This window comes from Cyprinodon tularosa, unplaced genomic scaffold (assembly GCF_016077235.1).
Source record: "Cyprinodon tularosa strain WSP-4 unplaced genomic scaffold, ASM1607723v1 ctg160, whole genome shotgun sequence".
NCBI classification, from domain to species: Eukaryota; Metazoa; Chordata; class Actinopteri; order Cyprinodontiformes; family Cyprinodontidae; genus Cyprinodon; species Cyprinodon tularosa.
In genome coordinates this window covers 959473-980969 of record NW_024038438.1, presented here as the reverse complement: position 1 = coordinate 980969, position 21497 = coordinate 959473, and the positions used below count along the sequence as shown (strand labels likewise).

General features: G+C 39.3%; 1 protein-coding gene across 1 annotated transcript in view; it reads right to left on the bottom strand.

The window, feature by feature from the left end:
* Positions 1-5050: 5050 nt before the first annotated feature.
* Positions 5051-21497, bottom strand: part of cftr (CF transmembrane conductance regulator) — a 59805-nt gene continuing 43358 nt past the window's right edge. Inside the window, exons 19-27 of the mRNA XM_038280531.1 lie at positions 21189-21339; positions 18930-19157; positions 16392-16492; positions 12456-12686; positions 8960-9115; positions 8466-8555; positions 6919-7091; positions 5648-5753; positions 5051-5371 (exon numbers count right to left, since the gene is read on the bottom strand). Of these exons, the coding sequence (XP_038136459.1) occupies positions 5156-5371; positions 5648-5753; positions 6919-7091; positions 8466-8555; positions 8960-9115; positions 12456-12686; positions 16392-16492; positions 18930-19157; positions 21189-21339 (1452 nt within the window). The 3' untranslated portion in view covers positions 5051-5155. The remainder of the gene's footprint in view (positions 5372-5647; positions 5754-6918; positions 7092-8465; positions 8556-8959; positions 9116-12455; positions 12687-16391; positions 16493-18929; positions 19158-21188; positions 21340-21497) is intronic.

The following is a 21497-nucleotide window of genomic DNA, read 5'->3' as shown; positions in this document are numbered from 1 at the left end:
CTGCAGTCTCTTATTTCAAGTGCAAAATATCTAGTTATCTTATTTTAACTGTAAAAATATTTAATTTAGTATGTTTATATAGCGCCAATTCAAAACACGTCATCTCAAAGCACATTACAGATACAATCCAATCAGATCGAACTGTCAAATTGATTCAAAGTTTTCTATCTAAAGAAAACTAGCTGCCATCGACTCAAAGGCAATTCCTCACACTAAGCCTGCTTGTAGCGACAGTGGAGAGGAAAAACTCCCTTTTAACAGGAAGAAACCTCCAGCAGACGCAGGCATAGTATGAGCGGCCATCTGCTGAGGCCAACTGGGGTTCAAGGAGCCAGAAGCAGACAGAAAAAGATGCAAAAAGTAACCAGTTCCACAGGCCGCCCCGTCCAGTAAAAAACACAGCCAGGCAGAAGAGCTCCAAGCCAGCTCCCATGTCAGAGGATAAAAGAGGGCACATGCAGTTAGTCACAGTCAGAGAAACAGGACTACACTGAAAAACAGGCCAAGCTCCAACATCTATAAACAAAGGTGTTGATGGCAGCAGCACAGCTGATATTTCTCTCCAGGATGGTGTCACAGCCAAACAGGAACAGACCAAATGAAACTACTATGAGAAAAAGCAGAGAAGACAAAATGTTTTGAGATTGAACTAACAAATGATGCAGAAAGGGAGAATAAAGATAGAATGATGAAAAGGGGTCCCTATGTCCTCCAACAGTCTAAGCCTATAACAGCATAACTAGAGAGATAGATCAGGATAACCAGAGCAACTCCAACTACAAGCTTTGTCAAAAAGGAAAGTTTTAAGTGCCTCATGGACTAAAACTGGAACTAATAATTCCACTGGCAGATTGTCTATTTACCTACTCGAAAGGTAAATACTGTAGTAATTTTCAGAAATTTTTTTTGAAATTCAGAAAAAAAAAATTAAAATTATTGGCTATGGTAAAGTGTAATTAATTTATTTAATCATAAAGATCTAAAGCAATATTTTCAACTTATTAGACTTTTTTTTCTTTCTTTTGTTTGCTGTAAAATTGTCTCCACAGTATCAGATTTATGGTGCACATGTTTAATATGATTCTGTTTGTCTGTAAAACTGCATTAAATGGGAAAGAAGTACTATAAGGCTATAGGCTGTCTTCTTTGCAATAGGTGTATTTCCCTTTTTGTTAAGGAGGTAAGTCAATCTGCCAATGGGATAAAATCATTCATGTTCAAAATCTGAACATCTCACCAATCTTATATAGAGTGCATATTATCTAATTATCTTACTTTGAAGACAAGCATTAGCAGATAATGTTACCAGCTCAAATGAAGGGAAAATGCATTTATTTTAAGATTTGTAATTTACTTCTGTATCAGCTTTTGTGGTGAATCAACACCGGGTTTTTCTGGTTTCAACTACACTGAAAAACCTATCTAGAAATGCATAAGTAAATTTCTTGAAAAAATATTTTGGAGGGGAGGTTTTTAGCAGGTATTATTTACAAGTGGAAAGACAATTTAGAAATGCCTATCACTGGAAAAACAATCTAGAAATAAGTAAAAATGTCTGAAATGAAGTGTATTTACCCTTAATTTGAGTAGGTAAATGAGAGTTTACCAATGGAATGAGTATTTTTTCTTTTAAAATAAGATAATTAGATAATATGCGCTTGAAATAAGACAATGCAATTGTGTTTTCTTATTTTAAGTGTAAATTGTCTTGATCCATTGGCAAAATGTCTCTTTTTCCTCCTTAATCGGAGAACAAATGCACTTATTTTAAGAAAATATGAGTTATCAATTTTTTCCAGAGTGTGTGTGTGTGTATATATATATATATATATATATATATATATATATATATATATATATATATATATATATATATATATATATATATATATATATATACACTCACCGGCCACTTTATTAGGTACCCCATGCTAGTAACGGGTTGGACCCCCTTTTGCCTTCAGAACTGCCTCAATTCTTCGTGGCATAGATTCAACAAGGTGCTGGAAGCATTCCTCAGGGAGTTTGGTCCATATTGACATGATGGCATCACACAGTTGCCGCAGATTTGTCGGCTGCACATCCATGATGCGAATCTCCCGTTCCACCACATCCCAAAGATGCTCTATTGGATTGAGATCTGGTGACTGTGGAGGCCATTTGAGTACAGTGAACTCATTGTCATGTTCAAGAAACCAGTCTGAGATGATTCCAGCCTTATGACATGGCGCATTATCCTGCTGAAAGTAGCCATCAGAAGTTGGGTACATTGTGGTCATAAAGGCATGGATATGGTCAGCAACAATACTCAGGTAGGCTGTGGCATTGCAACGATGCTCAATTGGTACCAAGGGGCCCAAAGAGTGCCAAGAAAATATTCTACCCGGTGTGATCTTCTGCTGCTGTAGCCCATCTGCCTCAAAGTTCGACGTACTGTGCGTTCAGAGATGTTCTTCTGCCCACCTTGGTTGTAACGGGTGGTTATTTGAGTCACTGTTGCCCTTCTATCAGCTCAAACCAGTCTGGCCATTCTCCTCTGACCTCTGGCATCAACAAGGCATTTCCGCCCACAGAACTGCCGCTCACTGGATGTTTTTTCTTTTTCGGACCATTCTCTGTAAACCCTAGAGATGGTTGTGCGTGAAAATCCCAGTAGATCAGCAGTTTCTGAAATACTCAGACCAGCCCTTCTGGCACCAACAATCATGCCACGTTCAAAGTCACTCAAATCACCTTTCTTCCCCATACTGATGCTCGGTTTGAACTGCAGGAGATTGTTTTGACCATGTCTACATGCCTAAATGCACTGAGTTGCCGCCATGTGATTGGCTGCTTAGAAATTAAGTGTTAACGAGCAGTTGGACAGGTGTACCTAATAAAGTGGCCGGTGAGTGTATATATATATATACAGCACTTGAAGGACTACCATTGACTCTTATTTAGGAATTTAATTCTTTGAAAACCCTTTCTGTAGTGAACAGAAGTCATTTAGCTTCCTGATAATAATCACGATTGGCTCATCATCTTCAGCAGACTTGATATAACTTTAAGGAGCCGACAGGAGAAGTTATTCTGTGCGTTTGTCACTTTTAAATCACCAAATATTTCCAGAAAATCTATTAAGGCCAATTTGCTGTTAAACGCAATTATGTAATAATGTAAAGATAAGAAAAATAAACAGTCTGAGGTTGAACAGTTGAACCCCACAAAAAAAAAAAAAAGACACAACCACTGAGAAATTATTAAATTTAATTTTACTCCAAATACAGCCGATTGAACAAAAGCACAAACAGTTATTTGGACATTTGTGTCCATTTCCTACGAATAATAAAAAGTTTTGTTTTTTTAATTTACAATATAAAACAACAAAAGATATTTATCAGGAGTCTCCTTTCTGCGGTACCTTCAGTTTATTCTTACTGCTTCAGGAATACTCTGGTTGGATTTTAAAGAGAATCCCACCACGAAGCAAACAGAGAATGATTGTTTTCTCCTGAAAAAACCCGAACAACAGCCTGGACACACAGGCTAATAGCGCACGCTCAAACCTTAAGGTTAGAATAACTTCAAAGATTTGATTCTGTGCAGAACTGAACCGCTTGACCCATTTCTTCACGATGAGAGTACCTCAGGGTGTCTGTAAAGTGCATACAAATAGAAAAATAGGGGTGCTTGAGTCATCGCTCATTCCTTGCATCAGTCAACAACGTCATGCCATGATGGTGTGTGTGTGTGCTGACAGCAGAGAGGCCACCTATCAGCTCAGTTGATTAATTGAAGGTCCTGACGCACACAATCAGAAAACAGTTCTGTGTAAAACACAAGAGGTGACGCAGCGTTTAAACAGGGAAGCAGAGCCGCTTTTCTCACATTTTATTAGCTAGAAATCACATTTTGAAGGGGTCTGCAAGGACCTGCTGGATTTGCTTATGATTTTAAAGACCAGGAGGAAACTTAAGACCAAAGTGAGCAGTTGAATGTGACTGAATGAGGCTATAAGTAACCAGATAAATGTTACTTTCTGATCCATTAGTGCAAAACTTTAAGGCAACATGAAATAACAGAAAGACTTATGAGCCAATCAGATTTGGTTCCCTCCTTTCTAGGGGGCAGCAGCTAGAACCTTTGACATTGCTTGCTCGTTATAGACGTTGCCATTCTCAAATGTAGACCCGCTGAAATGTAACAGCTACCTTGCTCAAATTTAAAACAAGATCAAAAACAGTATTTGGCTACATCTAAGACTTTGTTAAAAGATGCTTTTTTGCTTCTTTTTTTTTTTTTTCTAGCTGCATTTTGTGGTATAAAACAGGTGGCTGTTAAATTCTCACTGAGTTAAAAGATATCATGTTAAAAAACTTAAATTTATATGAGCGAATCAAAGAGATTCCAACTGAGTAAAACTGGGGAGAGAAATTAAAACTAAAAGACCTAAAAAATTTTGTTTTCAAGGAAAAACAGTAGAACAGCTGGAGAAACCATGATCCAGTTTTTTAAAGAGAAACTCCTGATTGGATCCAAAGCTTGAATCCCTCCCTGCTGTATGTTTGCTTCATGCATGAATGCAGGTTTTCTAACCTTGTAGCTGTTTGGTACGATGCTAAGAGGGGAAATTTCTATTTCAGAACAGTTCTGATTCTCTTTATCTCTGAAAGACATTTAGGCTGGATTTAATGCAGGAACTAAGCAGACGTTTCTGCAAATGATTTTAAAAAATCAAAACAAAGAACTATTTCCAGCCGTGGTCAATTTTCGGATGATGGATTATTGATTGAAAGAGTTAAGAAATATAACATAAGTTTAACACATTTATTTAGAATTATAAGAAATTCTGAGAATCTTTAGTCTTTAGTTTTTTTGTTTGTTTTTTTTATCACAGTTCTTTGAGGAAAACTCTTCTGCCTAATGTTTTGTGTTCATTTTCAGAGGGTGCAAGAATCATCTGCAAAGAGACACAAAGAAAAATGTATATAACTAGTAAAAATATGCTATTTAAATGTTTAATTAAAAAACTGTAAAAAGAAATGTTTTGGTTTTGTTTCCTTAGCTATTCTTAAATTGGATTTTATTAAAACCGATTCATTAGAAATCCACTGGAACAGCCGTAGACCAGCTCATGATTGATTAAGAGCTTCATCACAGTCTAGCTTCCTTCTTAAAGTCGAGTGTCGTGGATTTCATCCTCAGCTTCTTCAGGCAGGGAGGAGATCTTGGTGGTCTGCGGCTGCGGTCTCTTGATGGAGTTCAGGCGGTGGGGCGTGGGGAAGAGGCGGAGCCTGTCGGCCGGGCTGATGGCCTGCTTCAGATGGCTCATTTCGTTCATGAGTTTCTGAATGGACTCGTAGCTTTTGACGCCGTTCTTCTCAATCATCTGTATAAAAAAGGGGAGGCGAGAACTAAATGTAACGTTTAAACAGATCGACCATTTCTCTTTTCCCCTGCCGCTCTCCTATGCAACCCGGCACACCTGTCACATGTTACAGTCATGCCAGCAACTTGTTGAGCCCTCATCATAAACATGCCAACAAACACGTCTAAACTCACAACATCAATGAAGACACTTTCACTTTGCAGCACTTATTAACCAAGGTCAGATGAAACTCATGGAAAAGCATCTAATGTCGCATCTGGGTTCCCTCGAACTCACCAGGAAGGACTGACACTCCAACAGCGGCTCCACTTTGTGTTCTGATAGGATGACGGTGCAACCGGAAAACGAATGCTTCAGCGTCTTCCTCAGGACCTGCAGTGTTCTACAAACACACAAATCATCATCATGATCTTCATCAAACAAATCGGTTCAACCTGCAGGAAAGCCTTTCTCATAGATCGCTCATATTAAGCTTAATTTCCCCCCATGTTCAGTTTCTGCTTGCATGGTGGCTCCAACATTACTGTAAGCACACCAGATTGCCACCATATGCAGTGACAGGAACGGCTCACGAGGCGGACGCGCATGGTCTGCGTTACACTCTGACCTCATCCTGCAGGATGCCACAAGCACAAGAAAATACACAAACTTTTAATGACTTTCAGAGAGCGACTGCTTCCTGTAAGCGATCAAACGCCACGGTGTGCAGAGGGAAGCTGCTCATCGGCAAGAATGGTTTAATTATACGTCAAACGGCTAAACTTGTGTTTTGAGTTATTAGGCGACGAACAGACAGGCGTAAGGAAGCAGAACTGCTTCAGTCTGCAACTATGTAGAAAGTGCTGAGTCACGAACCAGAACTCTTGACTTACTGCTCCGTCTGTGGTCCTGAGTGGTCCTCAGTTTAGGTGATCCAGGCATTTGATCAGTTTCTACATCAACTTTTAGCTTTATGTTCTCTCTCTCCATAGCTCCATCTTTTTAGCTGTGAAACCCTCTTGGATGGGGGGGCTTCAGTGGGCCCGCTACCATCAGCATCTTCGGCTTTGAAGTTTCTCTAAAACCATCATATATTTAAAGTAAAAGGAGTCCGTATTAAGTCAAACTCCTAAATGTCAGAATCACAACACTGATGTTTTTCTGTATTCATATTGAATATTAATCAAATCCTCATTAGAACACAACAATAAACTTTCCTACATTTCTGGTGAAAGCAAGATGTTTTGTTTTCAACTGCAAATTGATAAGATGGTTGATTGATAGGATGTTGATCCCGGGGTGGAAAAAGTAAGTAAACAGAGTATTAAAGGTCCAATATGTAATTCAGCACGTATCAACATCTACTGTAAGGGCCTAAATAGGAGATGCTTTGAAATAAATATGATAGTGTTATCCACATATGGTCATGATGGGAAAACAGCGGAACATTAAACACAACTGGGTTTGCCTAGAAAAGCCACTTTAGCCACTCGTAGAAAAAGAAGAATGGTTTTTAAATAACAACAGATGAAAGCAGTTGATATAAAAGAGTTGATGCGGATACTAACATGGGGTCCAGGTAGGAGGAAGGCTCGTCCAGCAGCAGAATGCGGGCCTTGCTGAGGATGGAGCGGGCGAGGCACATCAGCTGTTTGTGGCCGTTACTCAGCACACTGCCTCCGTCCTTCAGCTCAAAGTCCAGCTTATCTGGGAACTGCTCGATGACGGACTTTAAACCGACCTGTGGACCCATCTAAGTTCAGCACCAGATCAATGTTAAATAACTCTGGCTCTGAGGGAGCCACAATAAGATAAATTAACCGTAATCCATCGTACACTATATTGCCAAAAGTATTTGCTCACCCATCCAAATTATTGGAATCAGGTGTTCCAATCACTTCCATGGCCACAGGTGTATAAATTCAAGCACCTAGGCATGCAGACTGTTTTTACAAACATTTGTGAAAGAATGGGTCGCTCTCAGGAGCTCAGTGAATTCCAGCGTGGAACTGTGATAGGATGCCACCTGTGCAACAAATCCAGTCGTGAAATTTCCTCGCTCCTAAATATTCCACAGTCAACTGTCAGCTGTATTATAAGAAAATGGAAGTGTTTGGGAACGACAGCAACTCAGCCACGAAGTGGTAGGCCACGTAAACTGACGGAGCGGGGTCAGCGGATGCTGAAGCGCATAGTGCGAAGAGGTCGCCAACTTTCTGCAGAGTCAATCACTACAGACCTCCAAACTTCATGTGGCCTTCAGATTAGCTCAAGAACAGTGCGCAGAGAGCTTCATGGAATGGGTTTCCATGGTCGAGCAGCTGCATCCAAGCCATACATCACCAAGTGCAATGCAAAGCGTCGGATGCGGTGGTGTAAAGCACGCCGCCACTGGACTCTAGAGCAGTGGAGACGCGTTCTCTGGAGTGACGAATCGCGCTTCTCCATCTGGCAATCTGATGGACGGGTCTGGGTTTGGCGGTTGCCAGGAGAACGGTACTTGTCTGACTGCATTGTGCCAAGTGTAAAGTTTGGTGAAGGGGGGATTATGGTGTGGGGTTGTTTTTCAGGAGCTGGGCTTGGCCCCTTAGTTCCAAGGAAAGGAACTCTGAATGCTTCAGCATACCAAGACATTTTGGACAATTCCATGCTCCCAACTTTGTGGGAACAGTTTGGAGCTGGCCCCTTCCTCTTCCAACATGACTGTGCACCAGTGCACAAAGCAAGGTCCATAAAGACATGGATGACAGAGTCTGGTGTGGATGAACTTGACTGGCCTGCACAGAGTCCTGACCTCAACCCGATAGAACACCTTTGGGATGAATTAGAGCGGAGACTGAGAGCCAGGCCTTCTCGTCCAACATCAGTGTGCGACCTCACAAATGCGCTTCTGGAAGAATGGTCAAAAATTCCCATAAACACACTCCTAAACCTTGTGGACAGCCTTCCCAGAAGAGTTGAAGCTGTTCTAGCTGCAAAGGGTGGACCGACGTCATATTGAACCCTATGGATTAGGAACGGGATGTCACTTAAGCTCATATGTGAGTCAAGGCAGGTGAGCAAATACTTTTGGCAATATAGTGTATCATTAACATTATACAGTAAAGAGCCTTACTTCTTCAGCCACCCTCCAAAGCTCATCATCGCTGTACCGCCCGTATGGATCCAGGTTCATCCGGAAAGTTCCAGTTAGAATAAACACTTTCTATTGAAAAGAAAATAGGAGGAAAATTTGGTGTCTGGATTAAAAGATGACAAAAAGCAGGAGCTCCAGAATCATCCACTCCTTTCATTTAAGACTTTGAGTGGTTCCAGAGCTACAGATTTATTACCTCCAAAAAGCTTCACTTATTTTAGGGTAATAATATTAAACATTGAGGAATTTCTCAATTGTCCTTCATTTATTTATTCTTAGATTTAAGCAATACACAGAACATATTGTTTCAAATTCTTCCACAAAAAAAATCTCACCAATAAGAGTTGGAACAAACTACAACTTCAGAAGAAGTACAGTATTATAATAAATTTGTAATTAATATTATTATTATCTTTTATAATAAACAAAAGAACAAACTTCTTTTTTGAATCATCTGGTTGGTAGTTTTGTACCTGCGGCAGCACTCCGAAAGCTTTCCTCCATGTTTGCACTGGCATGGAGCTTGAAGAAACCCCATCGATTAACATTTCACCGTCAGTGTAGGTGAGGCCCAGCAGAGCCGACAGCAGCGTGCTTTTCCCAGAACCTGTTCGACCCAGAAGACCCACCTAAACAGAAACAGAGCAGAGATTTATTTTTATTTGGCATTTATTTCCTTTCAAGACCATTTCTAGATGTGAAAAAAATGTCATTGCATATATAAAAAAAGAAAACGCTGTTATATGAAGGTAGTACCAGCAATCATACTGAGTAGAAAGCTCTTAGCTGATTTAGGTTGTTTTTGGGAGGTTAAGCTGTCTTTATATCCGGTCAGAAAGGGCATTAAGGATGTTTCAGTGCTGAAACACACCAGGTTTCATTCTGAGAAGCTCCTAATGATTATAATTATTCCCAGAAGAACATAACTTAAAGTCCAAAGGAAACAGATCCTCAGTTTTCCCTTTGACTGCAAGTCAATCATTTACATTAGAAAGCAAGAACCGGAATAAGTATTACATATGTTGCACTTTTTTCTAAATTGTCCCACTATATCTCATTTCCTAGTTTTATCTTATGTCACTTAATGTCTTATTTGGCCTGATGTAGTGATATAGGCATGTAAGTTATATAAAATAATCGATTTTTGTTAATTTATTCTAACAGAGTGAAAAGAATAATTGTCCTGACCAGCAAGGACTAAAACATTTGCTGTTGGACATATTAAGGAAATTTTAACTGCCAGAGACAAACGTCAAGAAGTCAACACTGTTGATGGAGAAGTTATGTGTTACCCACTGTTGAGTAATTAAAAGTTCACATTCGCCTAGAGTGAGTGGACATTTGCTGCATAACCAGGCAGTGGGATGGCGGGAATTATCGGCTCAGTTGGCCCCTTTTATAAATCAGTGGAGCAGTAGCGCTTTTATGCAGAGCGATTTAATTATTTTGTGGAAGCTAATTGCATTAAGGAGGAGAAAATAGTGCCAATTTTTTAAAGTGTGATAGCACCATGGACTTTTACACTGCTTCGAAAGCTGTTAAAGCCTGCAAAGCCTGGCTGTAAAATGTATGGAGAAATAGTGGAGCGTTTGTCACCCAAGCTCCTCCTGATAGCTGAGAGGTTAAGGTTCCACAGACGTAATCAAAAGGAAGGGGAATATGTTACAAACTTTGTTGCAGCTTTGAGGAAATTAGCTGAACAAAGAATTTAAGGATGCCTTAAATGATACATTAAGACAGTGGTTCCCAAAGATTTTCTTCTGGGCCCCCCTTTGGATTACAATAAAATTTCCACGCCCCCCCATCGCCCCCCCCCCCCCCCCACTTAAAAAAAAATAAATAAATAAAAAAAAGAATAAACTGGGCACACACATCGTTCAACCAGATATAATAAACCTATACACATATTTTGTTTTCAAACTCCACTGAAGTTTATTTCACACTTCAGGTTGCAACAAAACAAACTATACACCATCTTTACAGTGGAACACTTTTGTGTAACTGTATTTTTTTCATACTTCTATACTGTAGATTAGAAGAGGATTCTTTGTTGTCTGTGTTATTTTAAACATATTTCTTTTTTTTTATTTGTAACAATATTTAACTTTGCTATAATCTATACATTAAAAAACCTCTGTGCAAAATGGAGTGAAAACATTGAACAGCTCCCTGAGAGTTTTTTCTTTGTACTTTAATCCTCCATCTTTTCAGTGGCTGTAGTGAGCCTGCTTTTTGCTGTAGATCTTCTCAAATCTGGGTTGCAGTGTCACAACTGTCCATTATGCTCAGTCAAGCAAGCGCTGTTTTTTTTTTTTTTTTTTTTTTCTTCATTCATCCATACCGCTTCCCGCGCCCCCCCTGCAATGGCATTGCGCCCCCCCTAGGGGGCGCGCCCCACACTTTGGGAACCACTGCATTAAGAGAAGGACTGGAAAGAAATGAAGCCGCACAGAAAACGTTGCTGACTGAAAGTGACCTAACACTGGAAAAAGCAATCAATATCAGCGTTACAATGGAAATAGCAACTAAAGAAGCCCAACAACTTAATGCTACTGGCAGCAACCAAAGTAGCGTTCAAGGCCCATGTTTTAAAACAGGACATTTAGCATATGCATGCTGGTGTAAGGAAATGGATTGTCGGAGCTTTGGAAAAAAAGACCATGTAGAACGAGCAGGAATAAGAAAACTACAGACAAGAAAAGTGACTATACAAAGTTTAAAAACAAAATACATATCCACAATGTGCAGTATAATAAGCTCTTAATCAGAGGAAGAAACAACTGTAATAAATACAGTATATATAATGAGTGTAGAAGAAAGTTCTGATGGGTACTGGGCAGAAACTGAGCTGGAGGGACATGCAGTCCAGATGCAGATCGACACAGGGTCCAGAGCATCACTAGTGTCTTATCAGACCTATAAAAAATACCTGAGAGACCTTCCCCTACCTCCCTCAGACTGTGTTCAAAGCGCACACAAGCCACAAAGTGCACATGAAAGGAACCATGGATGTTATTGTCCAGTGCAACAATCAAACTGAAAAGCTACCAGTGTATGTCACCTTGGGAAGTTGCGGGACACTCCCATTGTACCGCTTCCCAAAAAGGGTGAGGGAATACGGAAATGTGGAGATTTCAAAGTAACAGTAAATTTAGTGCTAAGTGCAGAGCAATATCCGCTGGAGGTTTCTTGCTATTAAAGGAAGCCTTTCCTCTCCACTTTCGCTACAAGCATGCTTGGTGTGAGCCGAGGGATTGCTGTAGGGTCAGTGACACAATGCAAGTAGATATCTCCTGTTGCCAGAGGATCATGCAGGAGGAGCGAATCCTGCAAGATTGACTTATGATGACATGTTGTGAATTCTTGGCAAATAAATGGTCTGAATTTTCTGCATTGAGTTTGCATGTTCTCCCTGAGCACGCGTGGGTTCTCTCCGGGTACTCCGGCTTCCTCCCACAGTCCAAAAACATGACTGTTAGGTTAAATGGCTTCTCTAAAATTCTCTTTAGGTGTGAGAGTGTGAATGGTTGTTTGTCCTGTTTGTCTCTGTGTTGCTGATGGACTGGGGACCTGTCCACGGTGTAGCCCCACCTCTTGCCCATAGACAGCTGGAGATAGGCACCAGCACACCTCATGACCCCACTTGGGATTAAGTGTGTCAGAAAATGGACAGATGGATGAATTTGTGGGAGGAAAGTTTTAGGTCAGAGAACTGGGAACTGGGTTTCTGGTATGTTTTGTATCATTAATGTTTCCCTAAATGATATTTCTATCATATCAGCTTTTACAGATTTGAGTTGATTGTTTTTGCCCTTGAAATACTTCAGTGACTGGACCGAAATGTCTGCTGAGTCCGTCTTTAAACAACAACAAAAAACTTAATGTAACACATGTCTAGAAGAGCAGTTTGGTTCATTTGGTTTTTATTTCATGTTAAAGTTTGTAGGAGTTTAAAGGCTTAGGACTTACACTCTGGCCGCCCTCCACGGAGAAGGAGATGTCGTTGAGCACGGCTCGCCCAGCTTCTGTGTATTTAACAGTGAGGTGCTGGATGTCCAGCTGGCCCCGGTTGGGCCAGTGGTTGTAGGCGTTCGGGTTGTTGATGACAAGGCTAGAACCTCCTTTACCTCCAGGTTTCCCCTGAAACGACTCTTCTGACACCAAGTCGATGAATTTGAAAACTCGATCCACTGAACGCATCTGAGAGGAGAGGAGGACAATGAGGTGTTTTTGTGCCTAGTGTGTGAGCAGGCTAACAAATATTTTAAGGCTCAACTTCAAAAAAAGCTGTTATGAAGTTAACTGTTAGGATAACAAAGCTTTATATCCCAATGATATGAAGAACACTATCAGTTTGAGCTGATTCCAAAAAGCAGCTAAAACATATGCTGTGCCTCTGATGAGCAGGTTCACCTCCAACAAACTGGAGATGAATTTACTCTTCTATGGAGTGAATTTTCTTTTTATTATTGCTGCAAGCAAAAAACACGTTTTGTAAAAGAAAAATCAATCCAGAACTTAAATGTTGAAGAACGATTACTTTTTAGAGTAACTTTGCTGTTTTTTTAAATGTATTGTTTGGATTTTTTTTTTCAAATTATTATTATTATTATTTTTTTTTTTAAGATTCTACATTTTCATGTCAAAATTGTTCAAACGTTATTCAAAAAAACCATTTCACTTTTTTAAAATTAGTTTTTTAGATTATGTTTAGTGAATTCTTTTCATGTTGCGATTATGCCTCTTTCCTCGCTCCAGAAAAAAGTTAACATCCAGAATGTGAGTTTGGAAAGAACAGTTTGAAAAGAATGTTATGAGGCACACATAATCTCAAAAAATAAATCTGAAAAACAAACACAAAAACAACAACAAAAAGTTAAATCTGAGAAAACAGAAAAGTTACCATCCAACCATTTTTGATTAAAAACACTAAGATCCTGTTTCATCTCTAGATTGCATTTCTTTATTTCATTTTATAAAATGCTTTTTTTTATTTCCATTTTTTTGGAATAACAGCTTGCAGTAACAATTAAACAATATTCAGTCCATACTCTTCCTACCTTGAGTATTATTATAAATACCAGAATATAACTTGACAGAACCTCAACCAGCAGAACATGGTTGGACTTTAATCTAACATAGATAATATTAAACAGTGCGTTTATGTATAAAAACCCTGCCGATATGACAGATTGAAAGAAAAATCTTTAAAGAAAAAGCAGCCAAATGTCTGCCCCTATGGCATGAATGGCTTTCAGTTACAACCTCTTGATAAAACTTGTTTGGTGGCAAAAGCAGTTGTTAGGTCAAAGGGCTAACAGCTGTTTTTCATAAGATCAGTTCTTGTTAACCATCATAAAGAAACTCAGGATATATATTATAGTTGGCCTTAAGAGTCGATGTGTAAAAAAAACAAAAAAACAACAAGAACAAAGAAAGTGGATCTAGACGGACCACCAAATACAAGTCGATTAGATATTCAATACCAAATTGCAGGATTTCAGCTCATCTAATGAAATAGCACAGCTGCTCCCAGCCTGTAGAGCATCGTCCCTTAGGGCAGTGTTTCCCAACCAGGGGTACGCCTACACCTAGTGGTCAGCAAGTGCATTGCAACGGGTATATGAAAATGTATTATTTTATTATTTTTATTTCTTAGATAGTAAAATAAAACAGGGATGGGATCTGTTTTGCTTTGTGTGGATCGAATTGAGAAATGAAACAAGCTTTTTTTCCCAAACAGAAAATATGTTTTTCTTATTTGTTTAAAGCTCATCAGTCTGCCTATACTTTTTGTTCGATATTTTGTTCCCAATTCATCAAGTTTAAATGTGTGTAGGCGACTATCATCCAAAAAAATAGTCACTGAGAGGAGAGCAGGGATCTGTTCGACGCGCTGAATCCAAGGAGGAAACATAAAGCTTTTCTGCAGTTAGGGATGTTTATTGTACTCTTTTTCTGTGAGGCATTGTACAACAGGTCGATTTGCAGATTTATTTGCTTTAAACTTGCGGTCAACAGAAATATTGGCACCCTGTCTTAACCTCTCCCTCTGAATCAAACAAACAAAACAGCCTCAGAGCAGATCCAGGTGATATTAATTAGACAATCACTCAGACACATGCCAACACCCACTTATAGCTCCACCCACACATGCCCATACATACCTTTAACACATGCAGCCTACCCTTAGAGACATTACCAAAATGAATCCTTGCCTCTACAATGTGATTATAAGGGATTTACTCAGAGGAACTGCAGTTTTATAAATAAAGGTTTATAATATGATTTTATTTTGATTCCTTACTAACTTCCACTCAACATATTTATGTTTTCTATTTGAAATGGAAAGAATACAATAGGCTGCCGGGTGTCTTTCTGCGTGGAGTTTGCATGTTCTCCCTGAGCATGCGTGGGTTCTCTCCGGGTACTCTGGCTTCCTCCCACATTCCAAAAACATGACTGTTATGTTAATTGTCTTCTCTAACTTCTCCTTAGGTGTGAGTGTAAATGGTTGTTTGTCCCGTTGGTCTCGGTGTTGCCCTGCAATGGAATGGTGACCTGTCCAGGATGTACGCCTATAGACAGCTGGAGATAGGCACCAGCACCCCTCGCAGTGTTACGGAAAATCGCACACAGATGAGATAAATGACAGACAGACAGATAGACAGATAGCAACGATAAAAACATATAAAATAGGATAAAAGACATAAAGTATTATAAAAAAAACTCAGTTTTTCGAGAGGCATTAAAATGCCTGATGGCAGCTGGGACAAAATATTTTCTTTATCTCTCCATTCTGCTTCTCACAGAGATCAGTCTTGAAATAGTCAGGTGTTTTACGTTCCACTTTTGGATGATCAAAGGGGAACACAATTTAAAAAAGGTTGGGAAACACTGCCTTAGGGGGGGTCTAAAGTTTGGCTTTATGAGTACATCTTTACTAAAGCCAGGGTGAGGACAAAAACTATGCTTTGAAGCTATGTAAAATCAGTTTTCTTGGTTACATATTTGATACTTTGTATTGTATGTTTAGGTGGATGCTCCTTCTATTAGGACCAGTGGAGGCAGTCTGCTTATGGGCATCTACCACGTCCTGCACATGGTGGTTCAATAATAATCCATGAATACATTTTTGAACTAAATACTGTTTACCTTCACCAAAATCAATAGCATTTGGTGTAGGTGAGATAACTCTATAATGTTTGGGTCTCAGCCCCGATGTGCAGCAGGAGGAAGACTAAGGGAGCAGCTAAATGCGAAATGGCTGCCAGCATAGGGCAAATGGCAGAAAGAACCCACTGAATCTACATAGAAATGTGCCTTTTTCTTGTTTTCTGTCAGACATGGTTTTAGGTTTATTAATTAGTATTAACACATTTTAATTTCGTTTGATTGCTGTATTCATGGGGGTCCTTCATTTTTACGTAGCCGCTCTTAAAGGTATCTTTCCTCTAAATTTCCTGGGTGAAAACTCTCTTGCTTTGCCTCGTTTCATATGTAAACAAGGAGCACGTTATATTATGCCTGCTTTGTTTGCACCAGTTTATAAGAAATTATGACAAGAGTCTTTCTGGTGCAGTAAAGGAAGTAAAGAAATGCTCACAACGCTTTGTGGAGTGGAGCCAGTTAGAGTAAAACCATGGAAAAAAGGCATTAGCATTCTGTGTCACACCTGAAGTTCCCAAAAATTGAAAAATAAAGACATGGTTGGATAAAAAAAGACATCAAATTAGAAATAATCAGCTTTAAATGCTCCAGCATGATTCAAACTATGTTCCAGGGATTCTGACGTATTAGACATAAAACATCCAGTTTTACATGTGTTTACATGTTGTGTTGGATGTTCCCAGGAGTGGAAGACTCCCTGAACTGTGTTGGTAACTAAAACTATGAACTACTTACCAGACCGTCCACATTGATGCTCGTGATGATGGCCCACTGGAAAGTGCCCAGGATGAGCATGGCTAGGGCCACGATGATGCCGATCTCGCCTGGTCTGTCCTCTGTGAAACACACACACTAAATTTCATCAACAGCATCCAATGAAAGCTCACCTCTCTGATGTCAGAGCTGAACTCCTGCATCACAGTTCTCCTACTGGCTCCATTGGAAACTAATGAGCTGTGAAATTACCCTTAAACCTGCACTTAACATAAACCCAATCTGTGACGCAGCAGCATGTTTTATTGTGCGTTCGCCTTTCCCATTCCTTTAATCAAACACGTTCTTCCCTTTGCATCGTATCCAGTGGCCGTCCAACAGTATGTAGACATACTGCTCTGTTCGGATTCTGAGCACACAGACAAGATTTATGTTTCTAAACTGATTATGCAAAGAGTATTTATTAGGACTAGATACCTGACATTAATTCATAAACCCAATCTCTAAACTATAGAATTGTATTTTAAGGTCTGAAGGTACCATTGATAATTGACACCTGAAACCCTTAGTAAAATGTGTTTTTTTAATGACATTTAATGCTCTCTCTATTAACCACATGTCCTTGCAGTGGGCTATTATAAGGTATAGAAGATTTCTTTGTATCAGTTACCAAAGGAGCTGCGAACGGATTGAAGCATGGTCAGGAATGGGTGATGCTCTTAGTCAAATAATTACTGTTCCTTCTTGATTGTTGCAAACGAGCCCTCTGTGTTTATTTTGTAGATTAACAGTGATATGTGAGCAACAAAAGCATGCAACTCTCTCATGGAGTTCACCCAGATGACATCAATTTGAAAGCATCTGACTGTAATCAAGTGTCCTGTGGTGGGACCGAAGCAATCTGTTGACCACACCACTGGGTCCTATAGCATGAAATTGAGCACATTTAAGGCAATTTGAACGTTACAACACCAAAACTATGTAGAACTAGATACAACCGGTCTATTCCCTAAGCTATATACTAGCTGGTTTTGTATTCATAAAAATAAAAAAATGCATCGTACCAACTTTCTACATCTATCTAAATGGTTGAGGTGATCTTAATTGTATTATTATGAGGTGATACTCACCAAAAGTTCTGTAACATGAATTCTGTTTAGTTTCCTTAAGAGACTTTCCAAAATCCATTCATTAAAACATATAAGACAGGTCAAAATGTTTCCTGGCTAAAGGAAATACTACAGGTTGCTGGTTTCAGAATCAAATGCTGGTCTCAACATCTTTTGTTAAGGTTAATGAGCTTTGTGTGGTAAATATAAAAAACATCCTTTTTAAATTCTCTTTCACTCAATTCACTCTGTACCACACATTAAGTATGGGATATCGCCGCATGGTCGATAATCACGTCTTAATGCTAATGACGTAATAACAGATGGAAGGCTCCACCTGCACTCAAATAGACCCATAACCATTGTTATTATTTAGTGTTTAATGCTCTCCACCTCACTTAGAACATCTGTTCAGTAGTGTTGCACCGATACCGATACCAGTATCGGACGGGGCCCCGATACTGCCCTAAGATGGTGGTATCGGTATCGGCGAGTACCAACAAATAGGACACTGATACCATTTTGAGAGCCATAAGTTTATTCAACTATTGTCACCCACTCCTGTTGGGCAATAAAAAGTTCTACTGGATTCACTTTGTATTAGATTCTTTTCCTGCTTCACAAAGGTAGGCAGCAGCTTGACAAAGCCATGATGGCAATTATTTTACATTATTATGGTATCGGTATCGGCCGATACTGCACAGCCAGGTATCGGGTATCGGTATCGGGGCCAAAAAATGGCATCGGCGCAACACTACTGGTCAGTATTTGCACAACCTGGCTTCTGCTAGGTAGCTCTGTTTCTTGGTAGAACTAGCTTAACTGCTCTTCCTACTCTGTTGCCCCCTTGTGTCAGTCTCCCTACCCTAGCTCCCTTCTAGATGCTTCCATCCACATCTGCTCCTTGTCCGTCTTTGTTCAGCCTGCCATTTATACTCCTCCTTTTCAGTTACTGTTTGTTGGTTTCTCGTTGTTTCTTTGCTCCTCATTCGTGTTTTCACTGATGTCTCCTGGTTTATGGTTTTTTAATATTTTGTTTTTTGACTTTGCTTCTGTTACCTTTAGATGGTCATTAAATTTGCATGAAACCACATCAGCTTCCGTCTCTGCATTTGGGTCCTCTAAAAACCTCAACGCAACCCGACAGTCATTTGAGATACACTTATTGTACCACTAGATGGTAGTAAATCTGACACACTGTCTCTTTAACATTATCCTGGGGCTGGAAAAAAAAAGCTCTGCTGAGTTCATGTCTGCTGGATTGAAGGATTTACAGGATTAACTTCAGGTGACGCACTGTGTCAATCGTTAAAAGGAAATGTTGTGTTATGCAAATAGCTACTATTACCGTAAGAAGAGATATGAGTTACACCTCTCCTCCACTCTTCTGATAGCTGCAAGTCTGTGTCTACACATAAGATAATGTCCAGTTTTTTCGTCATTGACTTACGGTTGGTTCCCACAGCAATGAAGGCAGCAGCGGTGAAAAACAGAACGAAAATCACATCGCAGCGGAACAGGAACCATCTCAAGGTGGACAGGTAGTGGAACCAGGTGGCTGTATGGGTGTTGAGGGCTTTGTGGAAAAGTGTCTCGAAGTAAGTTTGACGTCCAAATGCTCTAATCGTCCATAAACCCTTTAGTGAGATGATGAGGTGAGAGAAGAGGGGACTACGAGCTGCAGGGAAAGAAGGAACGTGGAAGGTTTTAATATGCGAATGAAATCCACAGTAATTAGTAACAATCACAATCTTTTTACTGTAGTTTTTTGTTTTCTTTAAAAGGAATAGAAAACTTAACCTTCATTTCATGAATTAGTGGCGCAAAAAGAAAACAGCCATCAATCAAAATTAAAAGATCAAATCAGAGCATGCAAAGTGACGTAAGAACAAAGAGGCGGGGCGTGTCACTTTGAATAATTCACTGCAAAAAAACAAATGCATCAGACCAGACTGTGTGATAAAAAAAAAACATATTAAAAAACAAATAAAATCTAAAAAAACACTTTAATAAGCAATAATAGATTTCCTAATACAAGCACAACCTTCACACTTTCACAGATTCCCAGATATAAAAATGGCAGCTCTGTTTAATGAAGCCATTATCTAATGAATCAATTCAGACCAACAGGGTTCAAAATAAAGTTAATAACTGAAGAGTGTTGTAACATCTGCGGTGGAATGACGCAAAATGGCGCAAAAAGAAAAATCTCTTAACATTTATGACTGTGTTGCCATTTAGACATGCTTTTAATCAGAAAAGCTGCTAAACGCTTTAATCAGCAAAACATTTTTTAACAGTTTAGCCTCATTTTACTAATGGTTTAGTTTTATCCTATAACAGTTGAACAACAGCCTATTAACCGTTTATTAACAACTTATTAACTGTTGTTAACAGCTTTTTAACAAGGGTGTCGCAAAAGCTAAATGGAAATGGGCAACTTTTCTCATTCCATGTAGGTCGGTCACAGAAATATAAAATGGAAAAACTGAAATACATTTAGAAAAAGGGACTGGAAAATGCAAGGTGAAAATAGAAAATGAGTGGAAAATGGTATAAACATTATAAATTAAGGAAAGATATTTATAATCATTGGTTTTTAAATCTTCATTCGGAGATCAGATTCAAGCATAATGTAACAATGGCTTAATAAATACAATTCAAAAATTATAATTATTTAAAAATGTGCAATTAAAAAATGTTTTTTAACCTGGGTTTCTAATCATGTTTAAAAATTTAAATGATTTTATACAAACATATATAATACATATATGTATATATGATTTCCAAGTCCTCCATATTTGTTTGTTATTGTCCAGTCAAATGCTCTCATCTTTACCTGTTATTTCTAAGTGGTGACTGTTTTTTTAAAGGCAGAACATTGTTGTCCTTAAAGAGAAAAGGATTTTGACTAAAATCCCAAACCAAAAAATGAGCATCTGAATCAGGCTCTAATCTGGACATCTGTGCTTAAATGTCTGTCATGGATTGTTTAATATACCAACAGTGTTGACATTTATTAACTTTATTTATTATCTTTACTTGGTGCGTACTGTGCAATAGAAAGAGTGTTTAGTAGGATGTTTAGATCCTTATCCATCATCTCTCTCCTTAACTCAGATGTCACTCATCCTACCAGGAAGCCTCCAACAGCCTGATGTCTTCTTAATGTGAAACTTCTCTATTCCTGTTTTTAAAATTCTGATCTCAACAGACAGCAAAAACACCATACAAAAAAAATAGGAAAAAAACTACACCCTCTGTGAGCTACGGGTAAGACTGAGGAATGTAACTCATCCAGCGCTGACAAATACGTTTGCTTTCCAGTGCATTTTGTCTGATATGTTGCATAAAGCAGCAGAAAGAACAACACCAGGATATGGCTGGAGGAAATCCCTGCTCAGCTCATCTCTATGACCTCAGTGTGCTTCGGAAAGACATCAGCGTCATTACAGAAGCACGCACTGAGCACACTGCAGAGACATCTAATAAACAGAGGGCATCCACAGCGGTCCGGGGACTGTTTTCATATCCTAGGGCAGGATTCCTCCATTCCAGAGGTCCAGGTTTGTTGTCCTGCACCTTTCCACGGTTCAACACAGCTGAGTAAAACACTCAGTTAAACGAAAAACGAAAGTGTACGAAATACAGGAAACAAGAAATGGCTCATTTAGCAACTTAAACCATGAAGACAAGCGTCTCTTCTCACCTTCGGCCTCCAGCTGCTTCAGTTGCTGTCCGGTTCTTAAAAAGTACTTCCTCAAGACCACAAAGATAACAGCCAGCGGGATGGCAGATATGAAGATGTATGGTCTCATGATGGACACCGTGAAGATGCAGCCGATGACAAGTAAAGTTAACTGGAGTGAGGAAAAAAGATGGGATAGACACCAAGTGATGAACAAATGACTTTAATATTACATCTTCACAGTTATAAATGAGGTGGAGTGTTGGCCTAGTGGGTCAAAGCAGTGCACTGGTGCTCTAAGAAGGTTGCAAGTACTCTGGGTCCCTGACA